The 25,859-nt window shown below is 35.8% G+C and overlaps 1 protein-coding gene across 1 annotated transcript in view; it reads right to left on the minus strand.

The window, feature by feature from the left end:
- rmdn2 (regulator of microtubule dynamics 2) overlaps window positions 1-25,859 on the minus strand; it is a gene marked incomplete at its 5' end in the record, with an annotated part of 127,823 nt that overhangs the window by 32,983 nt on the left and 68,981 nt on the right. Inside the window, 2 exons of the mRNA XM_082154580.1 lie at window positions 4,686-5,113; window positions 7,289-7,376. Coding sequence (XP_082010706.1) covers window positions 4,686-5,113; window positions 7,289-7,376 — 516 coding nt within the window. The remainder of the gene's footprint in view (window positions 1-4,685; window positions 5,114-7,288; window positions 7,377-25,859) is intronic.

Consider the following 25,859-nt stretch of genomic DNA (forward strand, 5'->3'; position numbering starts at 1 on the left):
AACATTATTTATAGGGGGGGGGCTAACCCACTTTTGGATCCTTTATTTTTAAGAGTGTATGAAATTAACTCATTCAGATGAAATGTTTCAATTTGGACTTTAAAATCATGTTTTAGATCAGGGGTGTCCAAACTTGTTTTGAAAGGGGGCCAGAATCGATGTTGTGGACAAGTAGCATGAGTTGACAGTAGCAGTTGCTTGAGTGTACATTTATTTTTACTAACAAAAACAGTAACATCTGTATTAAAAAAAAAAAAAAAAAAAACTTTTACAGTGTTACAATTGTAAGACAATTACAGTTGGTCTTCCATAGCATCATTTAGATCATGATAAACACAGTCAGAAACCAAGCATAGCACGTCACTACCATGGTAAAAAGTAACAGTATGTTTTTTTTATGGTATCTATAATGGCTTCAGAGACCAAACAGTGAAAGAGTGAAGGTTTGTACTATGGTTATGCTGAACACCTCCATTTAACTGATTAAAACTCAAGCCTTTAAAGTGCAAGACAAAGGCAAACCCTTTCAAAAGAAGAGCTGTTCAGGGGGAACGCGGTTTCCATCCCAACACTCACTGGCTGTGCACACATTCAGATGACTTCATCCGCTCCCCTGAGAGTTTGAACCCACAAACAGTTCCTTATTCCTCTAAAGTTTGAGGTCAGTAAAATGTTGGGGTTTTTTTGGGGGGGGGGATACATTAATTCTTTTATTCAGCAAGGACACATTAAATTGGTCAAAAGACAGTAAACTTAAGATATTTATAATGTTACAAAACGTTTCTATTTCAAATAAATGGTGTTCATTTGAACTTTCTATTCAAGGAATCCTGTTTTTTTTTTTTTTTTTTTTTCACAGTTTGCACAAACATGTTAAGCAGCACAACTGCTTTCAACATTGATAATAATAAGAAATATTTCTTGAGCACCAAATCAACATATTATAATAATATCTGAAGGATCATGTGACACTGAAGACTGGAGTAATGATGCTGAAAAATTCAGCTTTGCATCACAGGAAGAAATTACATTCTAAAACATATTCAAATAGAAAACAGATATTTAAAATTGTAATAATATTTCAAAATATTAGTCTTTTTACTGTATTTTTGATCAAATAAATGCAGCCTTGGTGGGCATACGATACTTCTTTTGAGCATCAAAAAATATTACCGACCCCAAACCAAGTCGGCAAGTGAGACGCCACATTAAGTCACAAATAAACTATTATTTCAGTACAAATACGAGAAAGTTATAGGTCTGAGCATCTGCATGTCACACCTCAATAAGATGATTAAACTCCAAACGCAATGATGTGCTGTCTGCATCTTCAAAAACATTTCCTTTCTAGCAATACTATACAGTCACAGATAAACGTCACAGTCCATTTAGCAGAACAGTTCATTAAAGTGCATTTCCATCCTAGAAGAGCTGGAGTGATCTGACGTCTGCCTCTATGTAAACAATAACTTTTTCTAAATCTACGGCAATCAAACATAATAAATGGTATCATTTTAAACATTCAAGTATTAAGATCCTTCAACAACTAAGGCGAGCTGTGACGTGATTTCATTCTAACAATGTGGGAACGTTGACAGAATTGCAAGTTCCTACATGAGACAGTAAAAATTAGGCTGTGATAACTCATCAGCAGTCACTCTTTTAGACTGGTGGGCCGGTGCTTTAAAGAGAGACAGAAAGGAGGAAACTGTTTTGACAGATGAACGGTCCTTTGAAGCCCAAACTACACACACATGCTCTTGAAGCACTGCATTATGGTGTTAAAACACATCCTAGCTGCTCAAAACCATGATAACCGAGCATTGAGCAACACAAAACACAGTCATGGTCTAGTAATGCTCAAAACAGACATAAAAACAACTTATGAAAACCAATCGACGTTTCTTTAGACGGCCTCCAGGGCTTCCTTTATTTTTACACTTCGAGTATGTGGAGGCGAAATTGCACAAACCAAGCGGCTTAAAATAACAAATCATTTTTTGGATATTTAAAGCGTTGAAGAACATAATGTGTTAAAAATGACAAGAACTAAAGTTTAATGCTATGGAAAACAAAACAGATTATTTCTGAGTGGCTTCAGGAGCAGAATTTAGTGAGACTGGAACAGACTTGTAAAGTGCTTAATGCTGAATTTAGTGAACAATCGTTCAAATGAATGACTGGAGGCAGCGGAGTTCACCTCGTCTGTACAGACGAACGCTCTCGTCTCTCTCCCTGAATCATGCCCCAGCTATGTGCACACTACTAATCCTCTTAAAACTCAAAATTATGTTACATTTGTACAGTGCAGAGATGTCAAAAACCAATCAAAATCCAAAATGTTTTTAATTAAGAACGAACAATGCTCTACTAAAATCAGCAGAGGGCATTTCCCAAAACTAAGGGCATGTCTAAAAACAGTTTGAAAACCTGACTTTGTTATTTTCTAGGAATGCATTAGTTATGTTTTTTTGTTTTAAATGTGCAGTAAGCGACTTCTGAGAAACGCTGTTGAATGTGGATCAGACCGAGCACCACAACACGCTTTTGTTTGCGTTGTTTCTGGTCCATACGTGAGTAACATTGGTTTTCACAGAACCAAGACATGCTGTTGTTGTTGATGTTTTCTCTAATACAGCAGCCTGCCGGATCCAGGCCGTATCCAGATCTGACGAAGGACCTTCGCCTGGACCCGATGACAACGCAGTGCTGAAGTGCCAACTAGTCTCTCCCTATGGAGGATCCCTTTACCACTCTACAGATAAAGCGTTGTCGGGAAATTTCGTTTCGCGTACCTACCCCCGAAGTGACAAAATAAAATAAAATTCTGTATCAAAATTTATAAGGAAAGACCAGTACTTTGTTTAGGCTTGGTTTGTAGGGAATTACAAACCTGCGCACATATATTCAAACGCACATAACTATAGAACCAATTCTTAATGCGCATGTGAACGCCATCAGCGTTTACCACAGGTTCGCGTTTAAAGTCTGCGTAGAGAGAATGGTGTCGTCTTAGTGGCCCGGCCCCTAATTTAATAACAAATGATCGTTGCGACGGAAGCGAATCAATCAAAACTAACTTTAGCTGGAAAATAACTTTATTAAAGAACCGCTATAAAGCCAAAACAATCTCTGTTACCTTAAATTATACATTTATCTCTGTAAAGCTGCTTTGAAACCATCTACATTGTTAAAAGCGCTATATAAATGAAGATGACTTGACTTGACTTGACTTGACTTGACTTGACTTGACTTGACTTGACTTGACTTGACTTGACTTGACTTGACTTGACTTGACTTAATAACAGGACAGTTTTGAGTGTCATTGTTTTTCTGGAGCTGGTGTGCTTCTGGCGACTAACAACAAACTCCTGCTTGTATATTTACAGTATGTTCGATCGTCATTTTCGTGAAGCATTATTTTGCTTTCGCTTCAGCAATGATAAAGATACAACCACTCTTGAATTGCGTGTTTGTGCATTTTGGGTGTTTGGGTTGATTTCAAATATCAACAGTGTTTCTAAGAAATTGCTTACTGACCCTTTAATTACTAGTTGATTAGCTATTAGTTAAAAAACAGAATTAGTCAAAATAATATTTAATCAAAAACAGTTAATTCTAGGCATAATCATTCCATTCATACTCTTATTATTTTTACCATATTTGTAGGCTTTAACATTTACTCTAATATCTAAAATGTCTATTCTCAACAACTATACTTTCTACACAATAATTTGCAGGTTGTGAGTAAATCATAAGAGTTATTTGCTCTGACAAAAAAATAAAAATAAATGCAATTCCTAACCTTAAATGTTAGCTGCTCTGGAACTTGGCCACTGATGTCAACTACTTTCAAAACCCTGTTCAACAAAAACACCATCATACCAGTAAGATGGTTGGACGGTACCAAAGTGGTAACAAACTGGTGCTCTGTCAAGACAAACTAACAACTGACACACTGCTTATGATTTTGAATGTTTTGAACGCTCTCAGCTTCCTGCTTGCACATTTGTGAAGCCCTGTTAATGCGTACAATGATTGATAGACAGAAGGTGCATCGGTTAACCAAAGAATCTGACTGCGAGTCTAGGGCTGTCATAGAAACAAATGTGATATCATTAAATATAAAGGCATAGGTTAAACATCAATGAAAATTCTGTCATCATTTACCGACCCTCATGTCGTTCCAAACCCATTGAACTTTTGTTCATCTTTGGAACACAAATAAAGATATTTTTGATGAAATCTGAGAGATTTCTGTCCCTCCATTAAAAGCCTATTCACCCAAAACTCTGACGCTCCAAAACATTAATAAAGAGTTGTAAAATAAATCCATATGAATCGAGTGGTTTAATCCAATGATTGCTTTATGATGAACAGATGTTTGAGTGAATGTATTAATGCGAATGTACTCAATCCATATGGATTTATTTTGTTTGAACAGAAAAATATCTTAATTTGTGTTTCGAAGACAAATTAAAGCCTTGTGGGTTTGGAACAACATAAGCGAAGGGGTTACGGTGACACTGCATAAGAGTGAGTGATTAATGACAGTATTTTCATTTTTGGGTGAACTATCCCTTTAATAATAATAAATATGTGTCAGTTTTTTTAAGAAGAATTTCTACGGGGGGGGAAAACGCACAATTGAAACACCTTACAAGTTGGGATCTCAGTAAACTCACCCTCCTTCACTCTCTGCATCTTCCGAGCTTTGTCCTTCAGTTCTATCTGGGACACCTGCTCTTTTTCTCCTGACGGGAGTTCGATGAAGTGGACTTGCCTTGCGAGCACCAATTTCTTCCCTGCTTCGGCCCCTAAGCTGATCTCTGACGTTGTCCTGCAGGTGTGGAAGTGCCTCCTTCAGGGCTTTCACCTCCTCTTTGAGCTCAGACACACAATGGATCAGAGCACCCAGCCGATCCAGCACTTCGGCCTGGCCCGTCTGCAGACCCAGACTGCCTCCCGTGTGATCTGCATTGCTGCTCAGGTGTATGACTCTGCCATCACCTGCTCCAACTTTCCGGAAGTAGGCGATCGCCAAGCTGATCCCAGCAGCCCCTGCCAGAACTCCCAAAGCCACAGCCCTGCTGTCTGCTTGAGCCATCCTACACTGCAGAGACAAGAAAGAAAGAAAAAACCCACTGATTAAACACTTCACATCCAGTGCACATAAGTATTCTGCTAACAAACAAACACATGATCCTAAGGGACAGCTAATGACACAAGAAATAAGCAAAACTTTAGGTTAAAAATAATAGGAATCATTAAAGGAAAGTTTGTATCTTATTTCATTTTCAACATTTTATTTCACCAAAATTACACTTTTTTGCAGTTCAGTTTAATAGCCCTGCACTATGTCAAATAGGCTACATTTTTTATATTGTAAAGAGAGGAACAAACTGTATTTGTTTATTTATTTGCACTGTATTTGTACAGTTTTGAGTGAATAAATATATGTACAGGGTGAATAAAAATAAATAAATAACTACTAATACGGTAAGATCTTTTTGTTTTTAAAAGAAGTCTCATCTCTTATGCCCACCAAGGCTGCATTTATAAAAAAAAAAAAAAATATATATATATATATATATATATATATATATATATATATATATATATATATATATATATATAACAATGTGGAATAGTATTACAATTTAAAATAACTTTTTTTCTATTTAAATATATTTTAAAATGTAGACCTAATTTATTCCTGTGATGGAAAAGCTGAATTTTTTGCATCATTAGTCCAGTCTTCAGTGTCACATGATCCTTTAGAAATCATTCTAATATGCTAATTTGAAGCTAAACATAAAAATAAAAAAATACAATTTATATATATATATATCAAATCAATGTTGAAAACCGTTGTGAAATTTTTTTTTTTCAGGGTTCTTTGATGAATAAGTTTCATCAAAACTTATTTTAAGTCAGAACTCTGAATCAAGTTAACGTGTTAGGTGTTTAATAGCGTTTAGGCTAACGTTAGTGTTTGGGCTTGACCAGATACGTTTAGTAAACCTTTCCACATACATTTTTCCAGTCAAGTGGTACATTATTTTATATATATACAGAAAGGAGGAAACTGTTTTGACAGATGAATGGTCCTTTGAAGCCCAAACTACACACACATGCTCTTGAATCAATTTTCTGCACTGCATTGTGGTGTTAAAACACATCCTATCAAAACCATGATAACCGAGCATTGAGCAACACAAAACACAGTCATGGTCTAGAAATGCTCAAAGAAATCATTCTAATATGCTAATTTGAAGCTAAACATAAAAAAAAATTATAAAAAAAAAATACAATTTATATATATATATATATATATATATATATATATATATATATATATATATATATATCAAATCAATGTTGAAAACCGTTGTGATTTTTTTTTTCAGGGTTCTTTGATGAATAGAAAATGAATCATGTATTTGAAATAGAATATTTTGTAACATTGATTATACATGTCTTTACTGTCACTTTTGATCAATTTAATGCATCCATGCTTAAAAGTATTCATTTCTTTCCATTAAAATTTTTTTTTTTTTTAAATCTCTTACTGATTTTTAATATCTTATAAAAAAATATCTTACTGATCCCAAACTTCTAAACAGTAGTGTATTATGTAACAAAAGATTATATTTGATAGCTACATGCTGGTATTTATTTATTTTTTCACTCTCTATTCATCAAAGAATCCTGGGGATTTTTTTTTTTTACACAACTGTCCTCAACATTGACAACATCAAAATGAACAAGTTGAACTTGAAACCCTCAAAAGCTGTCAGTCAATGAGAAGGGTCTTATTTTAAGTCAGAACTCTGAATCAAGTTAACGTGTTAGGTGTTTAATAACGTTTAGGCTAACGTTAGGTGTTTGGGCTTGACCAGATACGTTTAGTAAACCTTTCCACATAAATTTTTCCAGTCAAGTGGTACATTATTTTCACATGAGAGCAAAACAAGAGCAGCAATAAAAGCAGCAGCAATAATGAAAGCACATACTTATTCTGTTAGAGGCTCTCAATTCAACTTAAAGATAAGTTTCAAAGTTGGAAGGGGGGAAGAGAGAGCAAAAAACATTTTAAATAGGAGCAGTGGTCATGTTAATCAGCTGTCAAGGTCTTTACGGGCAGTATGCGATCTGTCTATATAATATACACATGTAGCGGAGGGGGAAAAAAAACGTATACCATCATCAGAACAGAGTACATCTGTTCAGAACCATCAGCAAAAGCATAAAACAGCGATATTCTAAAGAAAACAGCAGATTTTACCTGTTTAAATTCCCTTGAGCGCCGCGGTTCGTCTGCAAAAACAGTCCGTATCACTCCAGTGCTCGATAGTGAAGGTTCCGCCCAGATTCTGCAAGCATTTACAGTACAACTTAAGTCGAACATAAATGTTAAAAAATCCTTTGCAATAACAACGAAAGATGGTACCATGGTATCATATCGTGTTATTTATTTTTTAAATTACACTCTCAAAAAGCAATTTTGATGCAATATTAAGTTTTTACATGGGAACTTGAAACATGGTAGCCTAGTAACATGGTCTTGTTTGTTCTTAGGCCTATAGTTATTTACTGTATACATATTTGTACTTTAAACTAATTGAACTATATATAAAGAGGCACCATCACCATCAATGTTAATGACCTGCCAAAAACAGATGAAGCAAAGAATCAAAGTTCGTTAAAATCACTCATTAACAGAGTCACACTTGCACTGCTAATATACACTGATTTACAAAAACAGACTCCAAAATAGACCTGCAGAAAATGTACAACTAAGCTAAAAAACAAGCTGTTCTTGTATTGCATTTAAATAATATGTACGGCATATGTGCACAACGAATCTCTTGAGCACAATCCTGTAATCATATTCCAAAAAAAAAAACCTGACTCACCGTCAAAGCAATGTTAGAAGTTGAATTAAGTTTGGAAATCTTACTGCAATGGAGCAGGTCTTTGGTCTTCACTGGTGTGGAGTTCAGTGATATGGTGTGTTTCTCTCTATAAACACATGTATCTGATCAACCTTGAACTGTGGTCCAGCTGTTTCAGCTGCTCTGATTGGCTTTTAGAATCTTCGCTCAGACATTTAGCCTATTTTAATGACACTGCACTCAATTACAGTATACATTACACTGTACATAGCCTATGTTAAATTGCTTGTGAAAGAAGTATCCTGTAGCCACCAAAACTGCATTTAGTTGACTAAAGATACAGCAGAGAAGAACTATATTGGGCACAGACATAACAAATCTGGACAGTTCAAGAGTGTGAAAACATTTACATAGCCAAAATCACAGGCAAGAAATAACATATTTTTCAAACTTTTGACTTCTGAGAGTATCACCTTTTTTTTTTTTTTTTTTACTTTTGATCAACTGAATGCATCCTTACTGAATATATTCTGTACAAGAAATTCTGTATAAGAAATATGTTATTTCTTGCCTGTGATTTTGGCTATGTAAAGCAACCTTTAGTTTTGGAGAAAGTTGTTATATAACTACAAATTATTGATAAACTTGAATGGGGAAAGATGCTTTTGGGTTCAGGTCGTGTAGTGACAGCATCTAAAGGGTCCAATGGGGTCATGTTAACTGACCTTGCAATATTTTAATGTTTTCACACTCTTGAACTGTCCAGATTTGTAATGTCTGTGCCCACTATAGTTCCTCTCTGCTGTATCCCATCCACTTCAATGATCCAAACTTCAGTGTGTTCAGAGGGGCTCTTCCTCATAGATTTGTTGTAATATTGTGAAATTTCAGCTGCTGTGAGACTAAAAAGTCTTGTCATTCTCCTCTGACCTAAATGCCCACAGAACTGCAACCAACTTTTGCACCATTCTCTGTAAACTTTAGACATTGTGAGGCATGAAAATACTCAGACCCTTTCTTGTTCACACCACAACCTCAAAAGAACTCAGATCCCAATGCATTTTGCATGTAAACACTTCCACCTTCAACAACATCTGTCAAACGAGCACAAGTGCTTGCACCCAACATTTCATTGAGGTTGTCGTAGAAGGAACAGCACACCATTCATCCATTCGCTGCGGTATAAACTTTTTAAACGCTGCATTACTAAATTTTACATGTTTTGAATGCCTTGTACTTAGTGTAACTGCTCCTCATGTTGCTGCTATTGCTACAATCTATAGACCTCTAAAACCAAATGCAGAATTTCTGTCAGGGTTTTTTTTTTTTTTTTTTTGCTGACAATGTTGTTTGTTAAATTTAAAGGCCCACTGAAGTGCCTTGGAATGAGTAGCTTTGTATGATGCGTTGACGTAATTTCCACTGAAACAGGAAGCTAAGGCGGGACATATTGAATGGCTCCTCCCCCTTTTCAAATATCCAGTAGGGTTTAGTTTACTTGTCGTACAAGTCGTACTTGACAGCACCATAGAAGCGAATATGAGCGCTGATGATACGTTGGATTCAATAGAAGAGGTGTGAATAAATTCTGGCCATTTCATTCTTAACCAACATACAGTTGGAAAACGGAATAAAACTCGAGTGTTTGAGCAACCGAACACACATCTCCAACCCATATTGCTCCATGACGTGTCAACGGTCGCTTTGGTCTGGTGGTATTTATGGCATGGGTTTAGCTTTAGATTCTAGAGAGAATTTGATTGGACAGAAGCTGTGGCAAGTTTTGGTTCCTTGCCACTGTTGCCTTGGCTTTTGGCTTGCTTAGTTGGGGACATTTAACATTCAACAATATTATTGATCTGTCTTACTTAAGATGGACGATGATGCAATTTTCTTCTAGAAACAAACTTTGTTGTATTATTTTCATGTTATCACTGTGAAGCTGCTTTGATGCAATCTGTATTGTAAAAAGCGCTATATAAATAAAGGTGACTTGACTTGACTTGACATGAGAAGCTGAAGTCAGCGTGATGTCAAAAAATCTGTTTTAGAGGAAGTGAGAGACTGTAAGTTTGAATGCTTATATCTCCTAAATGCAAACTGTGTCATTGTTTTGTAACACACCAGCTTATTCATAACCTTAGGTCTAACATATTCATACTAAAAGTAAAAAAACAAAACAAACTTGAGAGTAAAGGACTGTGCTGTCCCCGTATCTCGCAGGAAGGATACAGGTCAGCCAGGTAAGACAGATGAAAGAGACACAGAGCCAGTTAACTGGAAAGGTTGGTAGCCAGAGTTCTGGCCAGCTTGAGCAAAAGCTACACTCTTGAATTTTTCAGAAGCAGTCTTTTCTTTCCATGCTTTGCAGTCAATTATTATGTGACCTGGATCTAAGCAATAAAAACAGACACGTTTGCAGTCTGAGCGTTTCAGCAGAGGCTTCTCTTTCTCTGTTTTCTCAGAGGAAGGAACAGGTGACATCATTCTCTCTGTCTGGTCATTCATAAAATTCCGGCGTCTAAACTGTCGTGTAAAAGAAAATACAGAACTGTGTGTAAGTGCAAACTCATCAGCTACCACTGCGGCTTCAGAGAGTGAACTTGTTTTTTGCTCATTCAGATGAACTAATGATTTCAGGGGGACTTTAAGAGAATGAATCTGGGTGATTTTAACATACATGTTGATCAGAAAGCCTGTGCTATGGCCAATTACTTTTTATCTCTGTTGGACTGTTTGACCTTACTAAATTTGTGAATGTTTCTACACATTGCAAAGGTCATTATGCTAGACTTTTGCATATGTAATTTATTGTATTTTTTTACTTGCAACCATGCATTTATTTAAGTTGTGGTAACAGGTCCCCTGAATTATTTTTTTAAGAGTGCCGATGGAAAAAACCTTATCACTGAAAAACGCCTCTCTTCGGTGACAGCTGGTCTCCCAGACCGGTTGAATATGAAACGAATCACTGCACATATAAAAGTTATTTTATGTACCGTAGAGGCTCTTTCCTAGTTCTTGACCCGACTTGCTTCAGGTGAAAGGGACCCTTTGAATTTTCATTCAGAGATTGTTTGAAAGTTTTGTATGAAATACATAAATATTGAATAATCATTTAATAATAATTTAATTATTCAACTGGAGTCATATTATATAATATCTACATAACAAAATGCCAATTCGCTCAATTAAAATTTATATGAATAATACATGGTTATTATTATTATTGTTTAAGATAATAAATAATAATAATAATATATATCGATGTAAATAAAATAAAATCTATTTATATATAGAATTGGCCTTTTGTAAAGAGTTACTGTCTTCATAAACTGATGATGTAAATACTTCAATAGCTTTAATGGATAACCCTTAACTTCTTAATGGAGTCATATTACATAATAATATCTTGCTTAACAGAATGCAAATTCTACACTTAATTCATTTTTATTTTTTAATTCATATTTATACATAATTGTTCAAATTATATACAATGTCTATTTTTAGGTTAAACTATTATGTAGTCGTAACATCTGCTTATCATCAGTGCAATCTTGTCTCTATGCCTTATGATCTGAAAGCACTTTCAATGGCAGCCTTTTTAAAAGCAGAACCATTGATGGCCGTGTCTAAGCATGATTGATTTTAAACTGCCATTTCTCAGAAAGATTTCTTGCCCCAATCAAGAATGCTCTGTGATTTTCTTTCAGACAAGCAAGAGCATCGTTTTTAAGAATTATTCACTCATAAACAACAATTCTGTCACTTTTTTCTCGTAGTCCAATACAAATAATAATAATAAAAAACATAGACATGTATATTGAATATGTGGAGCAGAGGGAATCATTTCCACTTTATTGGATAACTACATTGAATTCAGCCTTTTCCTCGATCAAAGCAATCGACAGAAGGCACACAATAAAGTGCAATGGAAGCTGTGTTCACTGCAAACTATCATTGTATGGAAATGCTGCATTAAATTCCCTCCTTTTGATGTTTCAAAGAAAATATAAAGCTTATGGGTTTAATACAACATAAGAAAGCTCTGGAGATGCTAAATCAAAGAAGGAAGCAGATAAAATCTTCATGGAAAAGCAAGAACCTCAAGTTAAAAGAGCTAAAACTGAAGAAGAAGGAAAAACTCAACAGGTCATCTACATACAAGAAATGGCAAAAGAAAAAAATAAATAAAAGAACAGGACTTTGTGGCGAGGAACACCACTCTCATCGTTGAGGAGGAAAACCTGTTCCAATATGCCAAACTGATCATCGAAACAGCCAAGAAGGCAGGGAGAAACACCTACGGTACCCGCTCCTGTCCATGAAGAGTGGGGTGTTCATGCCCAATTATGTGAGAACCACAAAACATATAAGAGCTGAATGAAACCTCTGACATTCAACAGTCCAATAAAAGTCTAGGATTCACCTGGTAATACTTTACAACATCTGGTTGTTATAATGACTCTCTCTTGACTCTTCTATTGCATATGGAATCTTGTTTCAGCCACGGAATAAAAAAATAAAAAAAGAATGAATAAGTAATTGCACAATTATATATTTTTTTCCTAACAATTGTATGTTTATATCTCACAATTCAGATCTTATAATTCGCAACTGTGAGTTTATATCTCACAATTGTGAGAAAAAAGTCAGAATTGCAAGATATAAACTTTTTCTCAGCATTGTGACATTATATTCGGACTTTTCTTAGAATTGCGAAATTTAAACTCACAATTGTGAGTTATAAAGTCAGAATTGTGAGTTTATATCTTGCAATTCTGTCTTCATTTCTCAGAATTGTGACTTCATATTCTGACTTTTCTCAGAATTGCAAGATATAAACTACAAGAAAAAAAACTGAAAAGAAAAGAACTGTAAAAAGCCGCTATAAAAGTTACTTAAAAGTGGCTCTTGGATGCATCTTTGCCAGTTGAAATCAATGGAGGATGCAACACACAGTCTAATTTCTTTATGTAACATAGGCTATTTATGCATTTTTATTTAAAACGTGCAGTCAACCATGAGCCTAGCCTGTACCGCCCCATTTAAACACAGTGTAGTGATGGTGAAGCCCACATGAAGGTGTGTGAGGTGGAGCCTGCATGCATGGCTTCGATTGCTACGTGCAGTCTCACGGACGTGCTTCTTTTCATGAAAACACTTCATTGTTCCAAACCAACCTGTATTCGCTCAACCTATAAACACACAAACCAACCCCAAAGCAGAAGAAGGTGCTGCTTCACATGAGATTGAATGATAGGTGTCATCCACCAAAGAACTCATTCTGATCCAGATTAATCACCAATGTCACGGCATGTTATTCAAAGACACACATGCATGCTGAAACTGTACTGAAGTTATATATAAAGATCAACGGCTATCTAAGCATCAGACGCCTGTGGTATGAATGGAAGACTGATAGATACAGTAGATAAAGACTCTTACATAAAGTCATTCAAGATATTTGATATAACTGGAATCTCTCATGGTGGTTTTGAAAGATGTTAGATATACAACCACAGCATAAAAGCCAACTTATGCAACTCCATATATAGATTCTGTCACTATTAATATTTTATTGAGGTCATCAGAATTGTTTGCATGTTAATTCAACTTTAGATAGCAACACATGTTTTAAAATGTGCTGAAAATAGCTTGATATCATAGCTCATAAATATTAAATAGGTTATGCAGACATGTTTAAACCATCAATCTGCAAAAACTAATTTCTAATCAGGGACGTAATAACTGTCATTGCAACACAATTAAATTATGATTCGCAAATAAATATACAAATTTAAAGGGAAAGTCCACTCAAGAATTAAAATTCTGTCATTCAGTCATTGCTTGAAATATTTGTCCATGCAATGAAAGTCAGTTGGATCCAATGAAAAGGGTTCACAAATAAAGGCGAAAGCCACATCCCATCAGGTTCTAAGAACAGAACGAGCTCTCAGAACGAGCTCTAACAGCCCGAGCAGTGGGGAAGGAACACTCGAACCCTAAACACTTGCAATCTTGGGGAGCTGGCAAAGAGATCTTTCCTACGAGATCTCAAGACACCAGCACTCCCAAAGTTGCCCAGTAACAAAAAGGGCTTTTAATTCCAGGCGAAAAAAACAATCTTCATCAGATTCTCGGAGATCCGACCGAGCGTACCCACAAGGGAGTGGAGGACTCTACTTTAAGACCCTCAGCAGTGGAGGAGGGTTCAACTCTATACTCAACCCTGAAGACTCACTTACCAAGGGGAGCTAGCAGAGTGCTAGCTACAACCACCTGAAATGATGTCTTTATTCCAGACTGAAAGAGATAAAGGGGAGAAGAGGACCCTACTTTGAGACCCCAAAACCATGGGGGAGGGTTCTACTCTATACTCAACCTGGATTGCTCACTTAATCACCAAGGGGAGCCTGCCAAGCACTATAGCTGCAACCTATCGATAATGCTGTCCCCAGGATACGTACCAGACTTCAGACTTCAACACTCCCTCATGTCCTACAACAAGAAAGGTTTGCAAACATACAATACAAAAGACCATTCTTCATTGGGTCCTAAAGATCAGTAGAGAAAGCTCCAGTGGGGAGCCTGCTACGTGCTAGCTACAACCACTTGATACTGCTGTCCTATAAGCAGCATCAACATGAACACTCACCTCAACTGGCGCAATTTTGGTTTTAGGCACCAGACAAAGTTGTGACGTTACACTCTCATATGAGTTTTTGAAGGTTTTTGTATTCTTTGCACTGTTCTGAACATTGATTTTTATTTTTTATTTTTTTATTTTTATTTTTATGTATTAAGTGTTTATTAAGGCCTTACAACTGATTAAAAATCATTTTTTTCATACATTATTGTTTAATTGGTGACTGAAAACAACTTTTTCATCTCTTAATCTCTGTAATAGCCTTTCCATGTTGTTTTAGTTTATTTTAAAAAGCTAACTGGCAAAATTAAAACTGTGGCAAAAAACTGGGGGATTTTTACTCTGAGTGTAAGGTTTCCAAGTAATTTTTACTCTACTGACTCTACATTTTTTGGAAAAGAATGATACGTTTACTTGAGTATATTTTTTCAGTACTATTTCCACTACCACTCATCTGGACTTGCATGTTCACCCAGATATCATTGAAAAACTGAATATACAGGTCTTGATTAAAGCATTCATTGGCATTACTCCTGAGTGCCAAAACTACATCATGATCAAATAAAATATGTTCCTGAGGCTATGCATTTACCTGCTATTAAGCTACTGACACAAGCTGCATGTAGAATGACCACATTTACAGTAGCCTCCTGTTTGTGTAACGGGATTTTGAAAGGTACATATAATCTGATGGTCTGTTCATGCATGTAAGGGCAGTTAAATGCTTATCAGAATCATCAGATTTTACTTGAACTTCACTGAACTTCCTGAGGATATTTCCAAAACAAAACAACAAAACAACAAAAAATGCTGCTTATATGTATCCAGGTCCAGGAAAATGTTTCACATTCCAAAGCTGCACGTTTTGAGATGCAGACATACGTGTGCATAAAGTGATAAAAAAAATAAAAAAAAATAAAAAAAACATGCTATTTTCCTCACCATGACCCTGTTCCATTACTCAGTGCCCCCATGAATTCATAACTCACTATAGGCTATAAAAATGATTCCCGTTGGCAGTGGGCCCATACGGGAGGGAGAGAGAGATGAATCGATTGCTTCCTTTTCTCCTCTCCATCTAAAGTCTGTACGTGCTTCAGCTACATGTCAGTGGCCTCACACACCAGCAGAAGAAGATACACATCAGTGCAACGTCTGTAAGCCTGGAACATGCTGTCTCAAACTATTTAAGTTTACTCTTTTAGTCAGGGAACTCTATGGCGTTCATAGAGTTCAGTTTTCAGAGTTCATATTCAGTTGTGATTAAATAAATTTTCCACGTCGTCTTGATATTTTTCCTAACATTCATTGGGGGCAATACAAATATACATAAATAAGATTTTTTTTTTTATATAAAGTAAGAGCAGAACTTTTGCAAATGAGCATTTAAATAAGTGTGATACTTTTTCTCAAAAGTCTCAATTTGATCTCCATTTAATGTCTAAAAACTCATTAACAGCAGAATGTTTAGAATTTTGTGGTTGAAATATTGGTTTCAAAATAATTTAATTGCATGTAAGCGTATGCTAAAAGATACCAGTTTTCTGTAAATAATTACACATATTATTAAAATGTCGAATCAGAAATCTAGTTGAATATGAATATGAATGTTTACAGTTGTAAAGCAACTTGCACAGTAATATAGAATATATCTATTGCAACTCAACCAATCAGAATTCAGATTCGGAATTCCCCATTTTAGCCATTAGCACTTCATCTGCCAACATATGTTCATTTATATTCAGTGATTTTTACCATAGATTCTATACGGTGTATATAACTGACAGTAAAAACACATTTTAGATTACAGACTGTAAAAAACTTGGAGTGAAGGTGTGCACACGCAGACATATCCCAGCAGGGGGCGCTTGCATTACTGTCACCGACTATCATCTCTGTTAAACCGGCTGCCAAGGGATCCTACTGTGGTGTTATTGTGGTGTGTGTATTTTGTGACTTTTGACTGCATGCTCTTTCCTGTGGTCAGCTCAGTTTAGCATTAAATGCTTCATTTGCCCACAAACAAGACAGAGATTCATCCAGCATGAGTGCGTATTTCTGTGTTAATGAGTATGACTAACTTTTTTCCAGCGGGAATTTGGTTAAAAACAGATGCTGACATTGTAGAGGGTGTTTGTTCATATTTTTTAAGTTTGTCTACAGTTGTAGGAGGGACAGAGTCTATTAATAGAGATGTTATGACCAGCCCTGTGTTAGTTTTAATGTAGCCTAATTTGGATTTCCAAGTCCAAACAACTCCAACGGTCAAGAAGAGCCAAGCTTTTGGTCCATCAGTGGGTGGTGTTTTCACCTAAAATATCTCCTAAAGAGTAAAATCATGTTTACTAAAAAAATTGGCAACACTTCATTTGTCATTAATCTACACATCATTAGTTAACATTAGTTAATGTTTTAACCAACGTGAACTCACAATGAGAAATACATTTGTTACAGTATTTATTAATCTTTGTTAATGTTAGTTAATAACATTTTTAGTTTTTAATAACATATTATTAAATGTTGAAATGAATATTAACTAACAATTAAGGTAGTTAAAGGATTAGTTCACTTTCAAAAGAATTGTTGCTGCTAACTTACTCACCCTGATGTCATCTAAGATATCCATGTCTTTCTTTCTTCAGTCGAAAAGAAATTAAGGTTTTTGAGGAAAACATTCCAGGATTTTTCTACACAGAATGGACTTCAATTAAAACCAACTATTCCAATGTTCAAAGAAGGTTCAAATGTCCATCTCAATGCAGCTTCAAAGTCTCTACATGATCCCAGTAGAGAAATAAGGGTCTTATCTAGCGAAACGATCGGTCATTTTAATATATATATATATATATATATATATATATATATATATATATATATATATATATACTTTTTAACCACACATGCTCGTCGTGTACCATCTCTGAGATGTGCCACGCATTGCGTCATCACGTTGGAAAGGTCACGCGTCACATCATCTATCTAAGTTATTTGTCTGTACTCCGGTTCAAAAAGGTAGGGAAGGGCGAAAAACGTCATATCATTTTCTCCTCCAACTTCAAAATTGTCCGACATCTTTGTTTTAATTTATTATTATTACGTTTTTTTTTTTTTTCGTGACCTTTCCAACGTGATGACGTAATACGTGGCGCATCTCAGAGATGGTACAAGACGGGCATTTGTAGTTAAAAAGTATATATATATTACTATTTTTAGAAAATGATCGATCGTTTCGCTAGATAAGACCCTTATTTCTCGACTGAGATCGTGTAGAGACTTTGAAGCTGCATTGAGACGGACATTTGAACCTTCTTTGAACATTGGAATAGTTGGTTGCCATTGAAGTCCATTCTGTGTAGAAAAATCCTGGAATGTTTTCCTCAAAAACCTTAATTTCTTTTCAACTGAAGAAAGAAAGACATGGATATCTTGGATGACATCGGGGTGAGTAAATTATCAGCAAAAAAGTTTTTGAAAGTGAACTAATCCTTTAACTAACTAATGAACCTTATTGTAAAGTGTTACCAAAAAACAGTTGAAATAAACCGTTCAAAGCATTTGTTGCATTTCCTGGTATTTTCTTATTTAATGTTTTACTCACCAGCAGTAATAGTGCCAGTATACTAAATTAAATGCACAAATTTCATTGGCGTATCTGAAATAAAGTAGCTTTTCCAGTAGGTTAACAAGTCACTTTTGCCTCTGTCCCAACTTTTTTCGAGTGTGTTGCAGCCAATCATTTATATTTACAAAATACAATTATTTTGGTCATCTTTTCTTTGTACTTTTGTCAGTTAAACAAAGATTTAGGAAAATTAACAAAACCAGAGATTCTTGAATTTATGGCATTTTACAAAATATCCCAACTTTTCTGTGGGGGTTATATATAGTAGTGTAAAAGCACAAGGTTTCTGTTGCAGTTACACTGCTGTGACATGCTATGTGCAACTGTATGTGACCGGAAGGTAGTTGACAACAGAAAAGATGTATGACCGTGTCTTTTATGAATCTTATGAGTAATCACAACCATCTCTCTTTCTGTCAGGGAAGCAAACATATCCTCCTGCTGGAGAGAAGCCTGTTTCCTGCTGCATGCCAGTGGTTAGACCTTGGCTTACACACCCTCAGATATTTATGTCTCTCCCTCACTTTGCTCCTCTCCAGCCTCAAAGAGGGAAGTAACAGCAAGATCAGTGAGACACAAGATACAAAGTCATGTTCGAAAGCCACATGATATGCTTCTACACAAACCTTTTTTTGTATCTGAGGCTGAGCTTTCTGTCATGGTCAATATGGAAGTCATCTTTGTTTACATATGGCAGCATGAATTTTACACAGTCAGCTATGATAATTTTTGTGAGTAAAAGCATCATAGTATTAAGTAGGCAGTGGATTACAGGGAATTGTTATCAGTTTCTGATTGTTGACTACAGAGACAAAATTTTCAGTAACAAACTCTTAGATTACACATTTTTGATAATGTAATCTGACTACTTGTTGATTCAATTTAGATTACTTTTGACATATTATGTTTCTTTGATATCACATTTAAAGGGATAGTTCACCCAAAAATAAAAATTCATCATTAATTACTCATTCTCATGTCGTTTCAAACACGTAAGACTTTCATTCATCTTTGGAACACAAATTAAGATATTTTTGATTACATCTGAGAGCTTTCTGTCCCTCCATAGACTGCTACGCAAGTCAAGTCACCCTCATTAATATAACTTTTTTTACAATACAGATTGTTTCAAAGCAGCTTTACAGTGATAATAGGAAAGTAATGCAACAAAGATTGTTTTGGTTGAACAGCAGCTCTAGAAGAAAGTCATTGTCTAGCTTAAGTAAGTTTTTAATTTATTCATTTATGTTGTAAAAATCATTAGTTATCAACTTAGGGGCCGCTTCCACGACACCGTTTTTATCTGAGAAAAGAAAACTTTTAATGCATTCTGGCTGTTCATTTACAACACAACAGCGTTTTGGTGGACTGAGAATGCAAACTTGGAAGTAGGTTACAAAGTGCAAATCTGTGAAAATGGTGACGGCGTGCACATGCATATTACGTGTTTAGTCTATAGGCATGCGCGTTTAAATGCGTGTGTGCGCAGGTGTGTAGTCTTTCTTTACAAAGGGACATTGCCAATTACTTGTCTGGCATGCATACTACAGCGTTTTTAGTCGTTTCCGCAGATCCGTGTGAATGGGAATCAGTTTGCTAAAGTTTTCATCTGTACAGAGGAAAAAACGTTTGTTGTGAAAAAATTTTTTTGGTTGTGTTGATGAGGCCATCGCATAGAATAGTCTAGTTGACACGGACACGGTGTCTGCTGACATTTCAGGGCTGCATAGGGATCGCATGCAGGCGCAGGTCCTTCATCTGATCTGGATCCGGCCCGGATCCGGCTGAGTATGGTAAACCTCAGGATAAACAGAGAGACTAATATTAGCGTAGATGCCATTCTTCTTATGATGTAACAAGTACATCAGGTGTTATGGGAAGTGTTCCCTGTTCTGGCTTACCTAATTTATGCAGCATAAATAATTTTACATGATTTGAATTATAGAAATTGATAATGTGCTATGTGTATGCCAGGTTAAAGAGATGTGTTTTTAGTCTAGATTTAAACTGACAGAGTGTGTCTGTTTCCCGAACAATGCTAGGAAGTCTGTTCCAGAGTTTAGGTGCTAAATAGGAAAAGGATCTACTGTCTGCAGTTGATTTTTAAATTCTAGGTATTATCAACTGGACAGAATTTTGAGATCGCAATAGACATGAAGGACTTTAATGCGTTTAGAGCTCGCTCAACTACTGGGGAGCTAAACCATTTAGTGCTTTGTAAGTAATTATCAATATTTTAAAATGTATACAATGTTTACAGGGGTGCCAATGCAGTGCTGACAGAACCGGGCTAATATGGTCATACTTCCTGGTTCAGGTAAGAACTCTAGCTGCTGCGTTTTGGACCAGCTGTAGTTTGTTTATTAAGCGTGCAGGGCAACCACCCATAAGAACATTACAATAATCTAGCCTTGATGTCATGAACGCATGAACTAACTGTTCCGCATTTGTCATTGAGAGAATATGTCGTAATTTAGATATATTTTTAAGATGGAAGAATGCGGTTTTACAGATGCTAGAAAGTCAAGTCAAGTCAAGTATATTTGTATAGCGCTTTTCACAATACAGATTGTATCAAAGCAGCTTCACAGTATTGAATAAAAAAATACAACAAGGTTTGTTTCAAGTGGAATTTATTGATTGATAAAATAAAATAAAATATCCCCAAAATATCCCCAACTGAGCAAGCCAAAGGCAACAGTGGCAAGGAACCGAAAAACTCCATCAAGTGACCTAATGGTGTCCTAAAACTCCATCAGGTGACCTAATGGAGAAAAAAAACCTTGGGAGAACCCAGGCTCAGTCGGGGGCCAGTTCTCCTCTGGCATTTTTGAGCTAGAGACCGGATTGTAGTTTGAACTGTAAGATTAAAAATATTATATGAATGCCTGGCTGAAGAGATGCGACTTTAATCTAGTTTTAAACTGTGAGAGCGAGTCTGAGCAACGAACACTATCAGGAAGACTATTCCAGAGTTTTGGAGCCAAATGTGAAAATGCTCTCCCTCCTTTGGTGGTTCTGGATATCCTAGGTATGACCAAAAGCCTTGAATTTAGTGATCTTAAAGAGCGCGATGGATTATAGGGCGATAGAAGATCCGTTAAATAGACTGGAGCTAAGCCGTTTAGGGCTTTATAAGTCAGTAGCAATACCTTGTAATTAATACGGAACTTTATAGGTAACCAATGCAGTGATGATAAAATCGGTGTTATATGATCATATTTTCTTGATCTAGTAAGAACTCTAGCGGCGGCATTTTGGACTAACTGTAGCTTGTTTATTGAGGATGCAGGGCAACCAGCTAATAAAGCATTACAGTAATCTAGTCTCGAGGTCATGAATGCATGAACTAACTTTTCTGCATCAGAAACTGATAGCATATTACGTAGCTTAGCAATGTTTCTAAGGTGAATGAATCACCTTAGAAGGTCATATGAAACATGGCATTCATATGAAAGATTGGTATCAAAGAGCACACCCAGGGTCCTAACTGACGACGAAGACTTGACAGAACATCCATCAAGTGTTAGACAGTATTCTAGGTTATTACATGCTGGGTTTTTTGGTCTAATAAATAGAATCTCTGTTGTTCTGTTTTCAGAATTAATTAGCAGGAAATTACTAGTCATCCAATTTTTTACCAGCTATGCATTCCGTTAATTTTGTGAATTGGTAAGTTTTGTCACGGCGCAAAGAAATATAGAGCTGATCATCATCAGTGTAACAGTGAAAGCTAATGCCATCCTTTCTTATGATATCTCCCAAGGGTAGCATGTACAGAGTGAAAAGCAATGGTCCTAGTAGTGAGCCTTGAGGTACTCCATACTGAACTTGTGATTGATATGACATCTCTTAATTTACTGCTACAAACTGATAACAGTCAGATAAGTATGATTTGAACCATGCCAATGCAATTCCACTAATGCAAACATAATTTCCGAGTCTATTCAAAAATAATGTTGTGGTCGATAGTATCAAACGCAGCACTAAGATCCAGTAACACTAAAAGAGAGATACAACCACGATCGAATTAATCATTTGTAACTCTAATGAGAGCTGTCTCTGTATGATACGGTCTAAATCCTGACTGGAAATCCCTGCAGCCACCATTTCTTTCTAAAAAGGAACATAGTTGTGAGGATACTCTCTTTTCTAGTATCTTTTGAAATAAAAGGTAGATTTGAGTTCGGCCTGTAAATTGACTAATTCTGTAGGATACATTATTTTTTATTTTTTTTATAAGCGGTTTAATAATAGCTAGCTTAAAAGTTTTCGGTATGTATCCTAATGAAAGAGGAATTAATGATATTAAGAAGAGGATCTATGAAAGCATCTCTTTCAGTAGCTAGTCGGTACAGGGTCTAACATACATGTTGTTGATTTAGATGATTTAACGAGTTTAGACAATTCTTCCTCTCCTATAGCAATGAATTAATTGAATTTTTGCTCTGGGACACTACAATACACTGTCTGATGCAGTACTGTAGTAGACGGTTGCATGGTTATAATTTTCTCTCTAATATTATCAATCTTGCAAGCAAAGAAGTTCATAAAGTCGTTACTGCTGTGCTGTTTGGAAACGTCTGGGGTTGAAGCTTTATTTCTCGTTAATTTAGTATCAAATAAATACCTATGGATGTGTGGTTACACTTTATTTTAAGGTGTCATTGTTACAGTGTAAATATATATTTAAGTACTGAGTAATTATAATTAACTACATGTACTTACTATAGGGTTAGGGTAGGATTAGGTTTTAATTGAGGGTTAATTGCACTTAATTATGCATAATTTACTATGTACTAGGTAAGTACATGTAACATATATAGGCCTAACAAGGACACTGTGTTAATAAAGTGTTACCGGATGTGTTTGTTTTCTTCAAAGAGGGTCGAAAAAAAGCAGATCTTGCAGAAAGGCTTTTCTGTATGCAATAGTGCTGTCTTTCCAAGAAATGCGAAAAATCTCTTGTTTTGTTTTCTTCTAGCTGTGCTCCATTTTTTCGACTGCTCTCTTAAGGGCTCGAGTGTGCTCGTTGTACCACGGCATTGGACTATTTTCTTTAATCTTCAAAGGTCAATAATTTGATCCCTTAAAACTCACCTTTGATCACCAAAATGACATATTTAAACGTTTGAAAAAATGTATTCATGCCTTAAAATAGCTTGAATGTAACTCTAAACCCTTACTTTAGTATAATCCGATCCATGAAAATGCGAATTAGTACCGCTTCCTCTCACTCACACCAGCTCAGAGATCGGGAGAGATCCACTCACTCAACTTACTGAGGTAAACGCTGCATAATGGTATTGCTCTTTACAACGTCAGACACATAACGGTAATTAATATCATTAGCCTTTTGCTTGACTACGTTATCCAAGAGCTAATAATGTTTTCCTAATGTTACACAAACCATTTTCCCGTTCGCAATCTCAGATACAGACACCGGCCTTCTAACAATCAGCATCCTTAGAAACGCTCAGAACGTCAGTGGAGAAAGGCATGTAGTTCATCATAACATATACATCATACACCCGCTTGCTAAATCTACCCCGATTTTTCATATCAACAGAAAAATATACCGGGATAACCTTACTTCTCTTGAGACTCCACTTCTTCAGAGCGGTCATAGTTAGTGATATGCTAAAGCCAGCCAGCACGTTGACGTGATTGGTTACAAGGTAGTTTGTCACGTCAGAAACACCAGCGATTTCAAACTGTGCTTCTGAGACTCTGCAGATCACTGCTGTTTTAAAGAGAAAATACTCAGCAATGGTGTTGACTGATGAATCTGAACATGGTTAGCCTTAAAGCATATTAAAAACACCACATAGACATATAAACTTTGCATAAAAATTTACCACAGGGGGACTTTTAATATTGTCTCTCTATAATGTCTCTTATGCTCACCAAAGCTGCATTTATTATATCAATAATACAGTAAAAACAGTAATATAGTAAAATATTATTACAATTTAAAAGAACTGTTTTCTATTTTAATATATTTTAAAATGTAATTTATTCCTGAGTTCCGGAGAAAAAACCCTATATGCTGAGTTTTCAGCATCATTACTCCAGTCTTCAGTGTCACATGATCCATCAGAAATCATTCTAATATTCTGATCTGGTGCTCAGGAAACATTTCTCATTATTATCAATTTTGAAAACATTGTGCTGCTAAATATTTTTGTGGAAACCAAGATATATTTTGTCAGTATTCTTTGATAAAAAATAAATAAAGTTTATTTAAAATAGAAATCATGATGAATGTCTTTACTGAAACTTTTGATCAATTGAACGTGCCTGACTAAAAACATTAATAAAACATTAATATAAACTTAGTATATTTATAATGTAGATATCATTAAAGGCATTTCCATTTTTTACAACCTTCAATCACATGATTATCCAAAGATTTATATCAAGCACTTTGACAGAATTCCGTACAGATCTGTGTTTTGGCAGTGCATTGATAAAAGTTGCTACAGCGACGTTTCCTTTATAAGGTTGCCCTGCTCTGAAAGAGCTACATGGATTTGCACATAGTAAAGCATCTGTTTTCTTTTACATTGGCACTGAATAACAGATCAGATGGAATGTGCTCCACACGCACTGAACAGCTGCAGACAAGACTCGACGCCATCTAGAATGCAGCTTCCTGATGATGTAACAGATGCAAAACAAAGCAAAAATGATGAAAAATCCTGTCTGAGCCATAGGAGACTCAGACTGACCCTCTGGGGCTTTTGTTGAGTACATTGCAAGATAACACGGCAAGAGGTTTGAGACAGTACGTCACAATATCTTCCCGTTCAATCATAAACAACAGTCAAACCTTAAGTCAAAACTAATTTTTTTTTTTTTTTTTTTTGGAGGAGGAGGAGGCCACTATGGAACCTCCGTTTACGACTAACTGAAATTGCATGGAAATACATCATGGGAGTGAGTAATTGATGATAGACTTTTCATTTTGGGCTGAGCTATCCCTGTATATCCCTAAACTATAAAGCACTGCTTTGTGAGTGCCCTTTTACAAAGTCTTGATTTTGTTTTCAGGGTCTACTAGAATCGATTTTCATGCTTGAATGTTCAAAAAACACATTATTTTTCACATATTTTTGGATTGCATCCAAAAGCTTAGGCAGCTGACGTATTGCCTCGTGTTGCGTATTGCCTCTGCCTTATGAAGCAGTGACTTTGCATAAAGCATTTGCGCACAAAGATACCTCAAAAAAATGATTTCGGACAGACTTCTGAGGCAGCATAACGATTTAATGATCTACAACAAACTAGAGAGAGCTTTGGTGATAAGTAAGCAAATATTTAACTTCTACAATACTAATTTCTTGCCAGAAATGACATCAAAAGTGGAAAACGTTGATCAAAAATAGACATTTACACACAAACTGACCACTAACCGCAACTTTCAGATGCCATCTTTATTTTTTGCATTTTTACTTTTTGTAACAGAATGGAACGAGTTTTAAAAAAGTTTAAACAAGCTTTTTAAAAGTGTCCCCAAAATCCACAGATCTTAGATCCAAAGGAAGAGCATTCCAATGTTTAGGAGTAACAACCTCAAAGGCACAATCACCTTTAGTCTTTAATCTGGAACGAGGTTAGCTTTAAACAGCTAACAAGACCTGTTTGGAGGATCTCAGATTCCTACTTGAGGAGTTATAAGGTTGCAGCA

The sequence above is a fragment of the Leuciscus leuciscus genome (genome assembly GCF_965113295.1).
Source record: "Leuciscus leuciscus genome assembly, chromosome: 22".
NCBI classification, from domain to species: domain Eukaryota; kingdom Metazoa; phylum Chordata; class Actinopteri; order Cypriniformes; family Leuciscidae; genus Leuciscus; species Leuciscus leuciscus.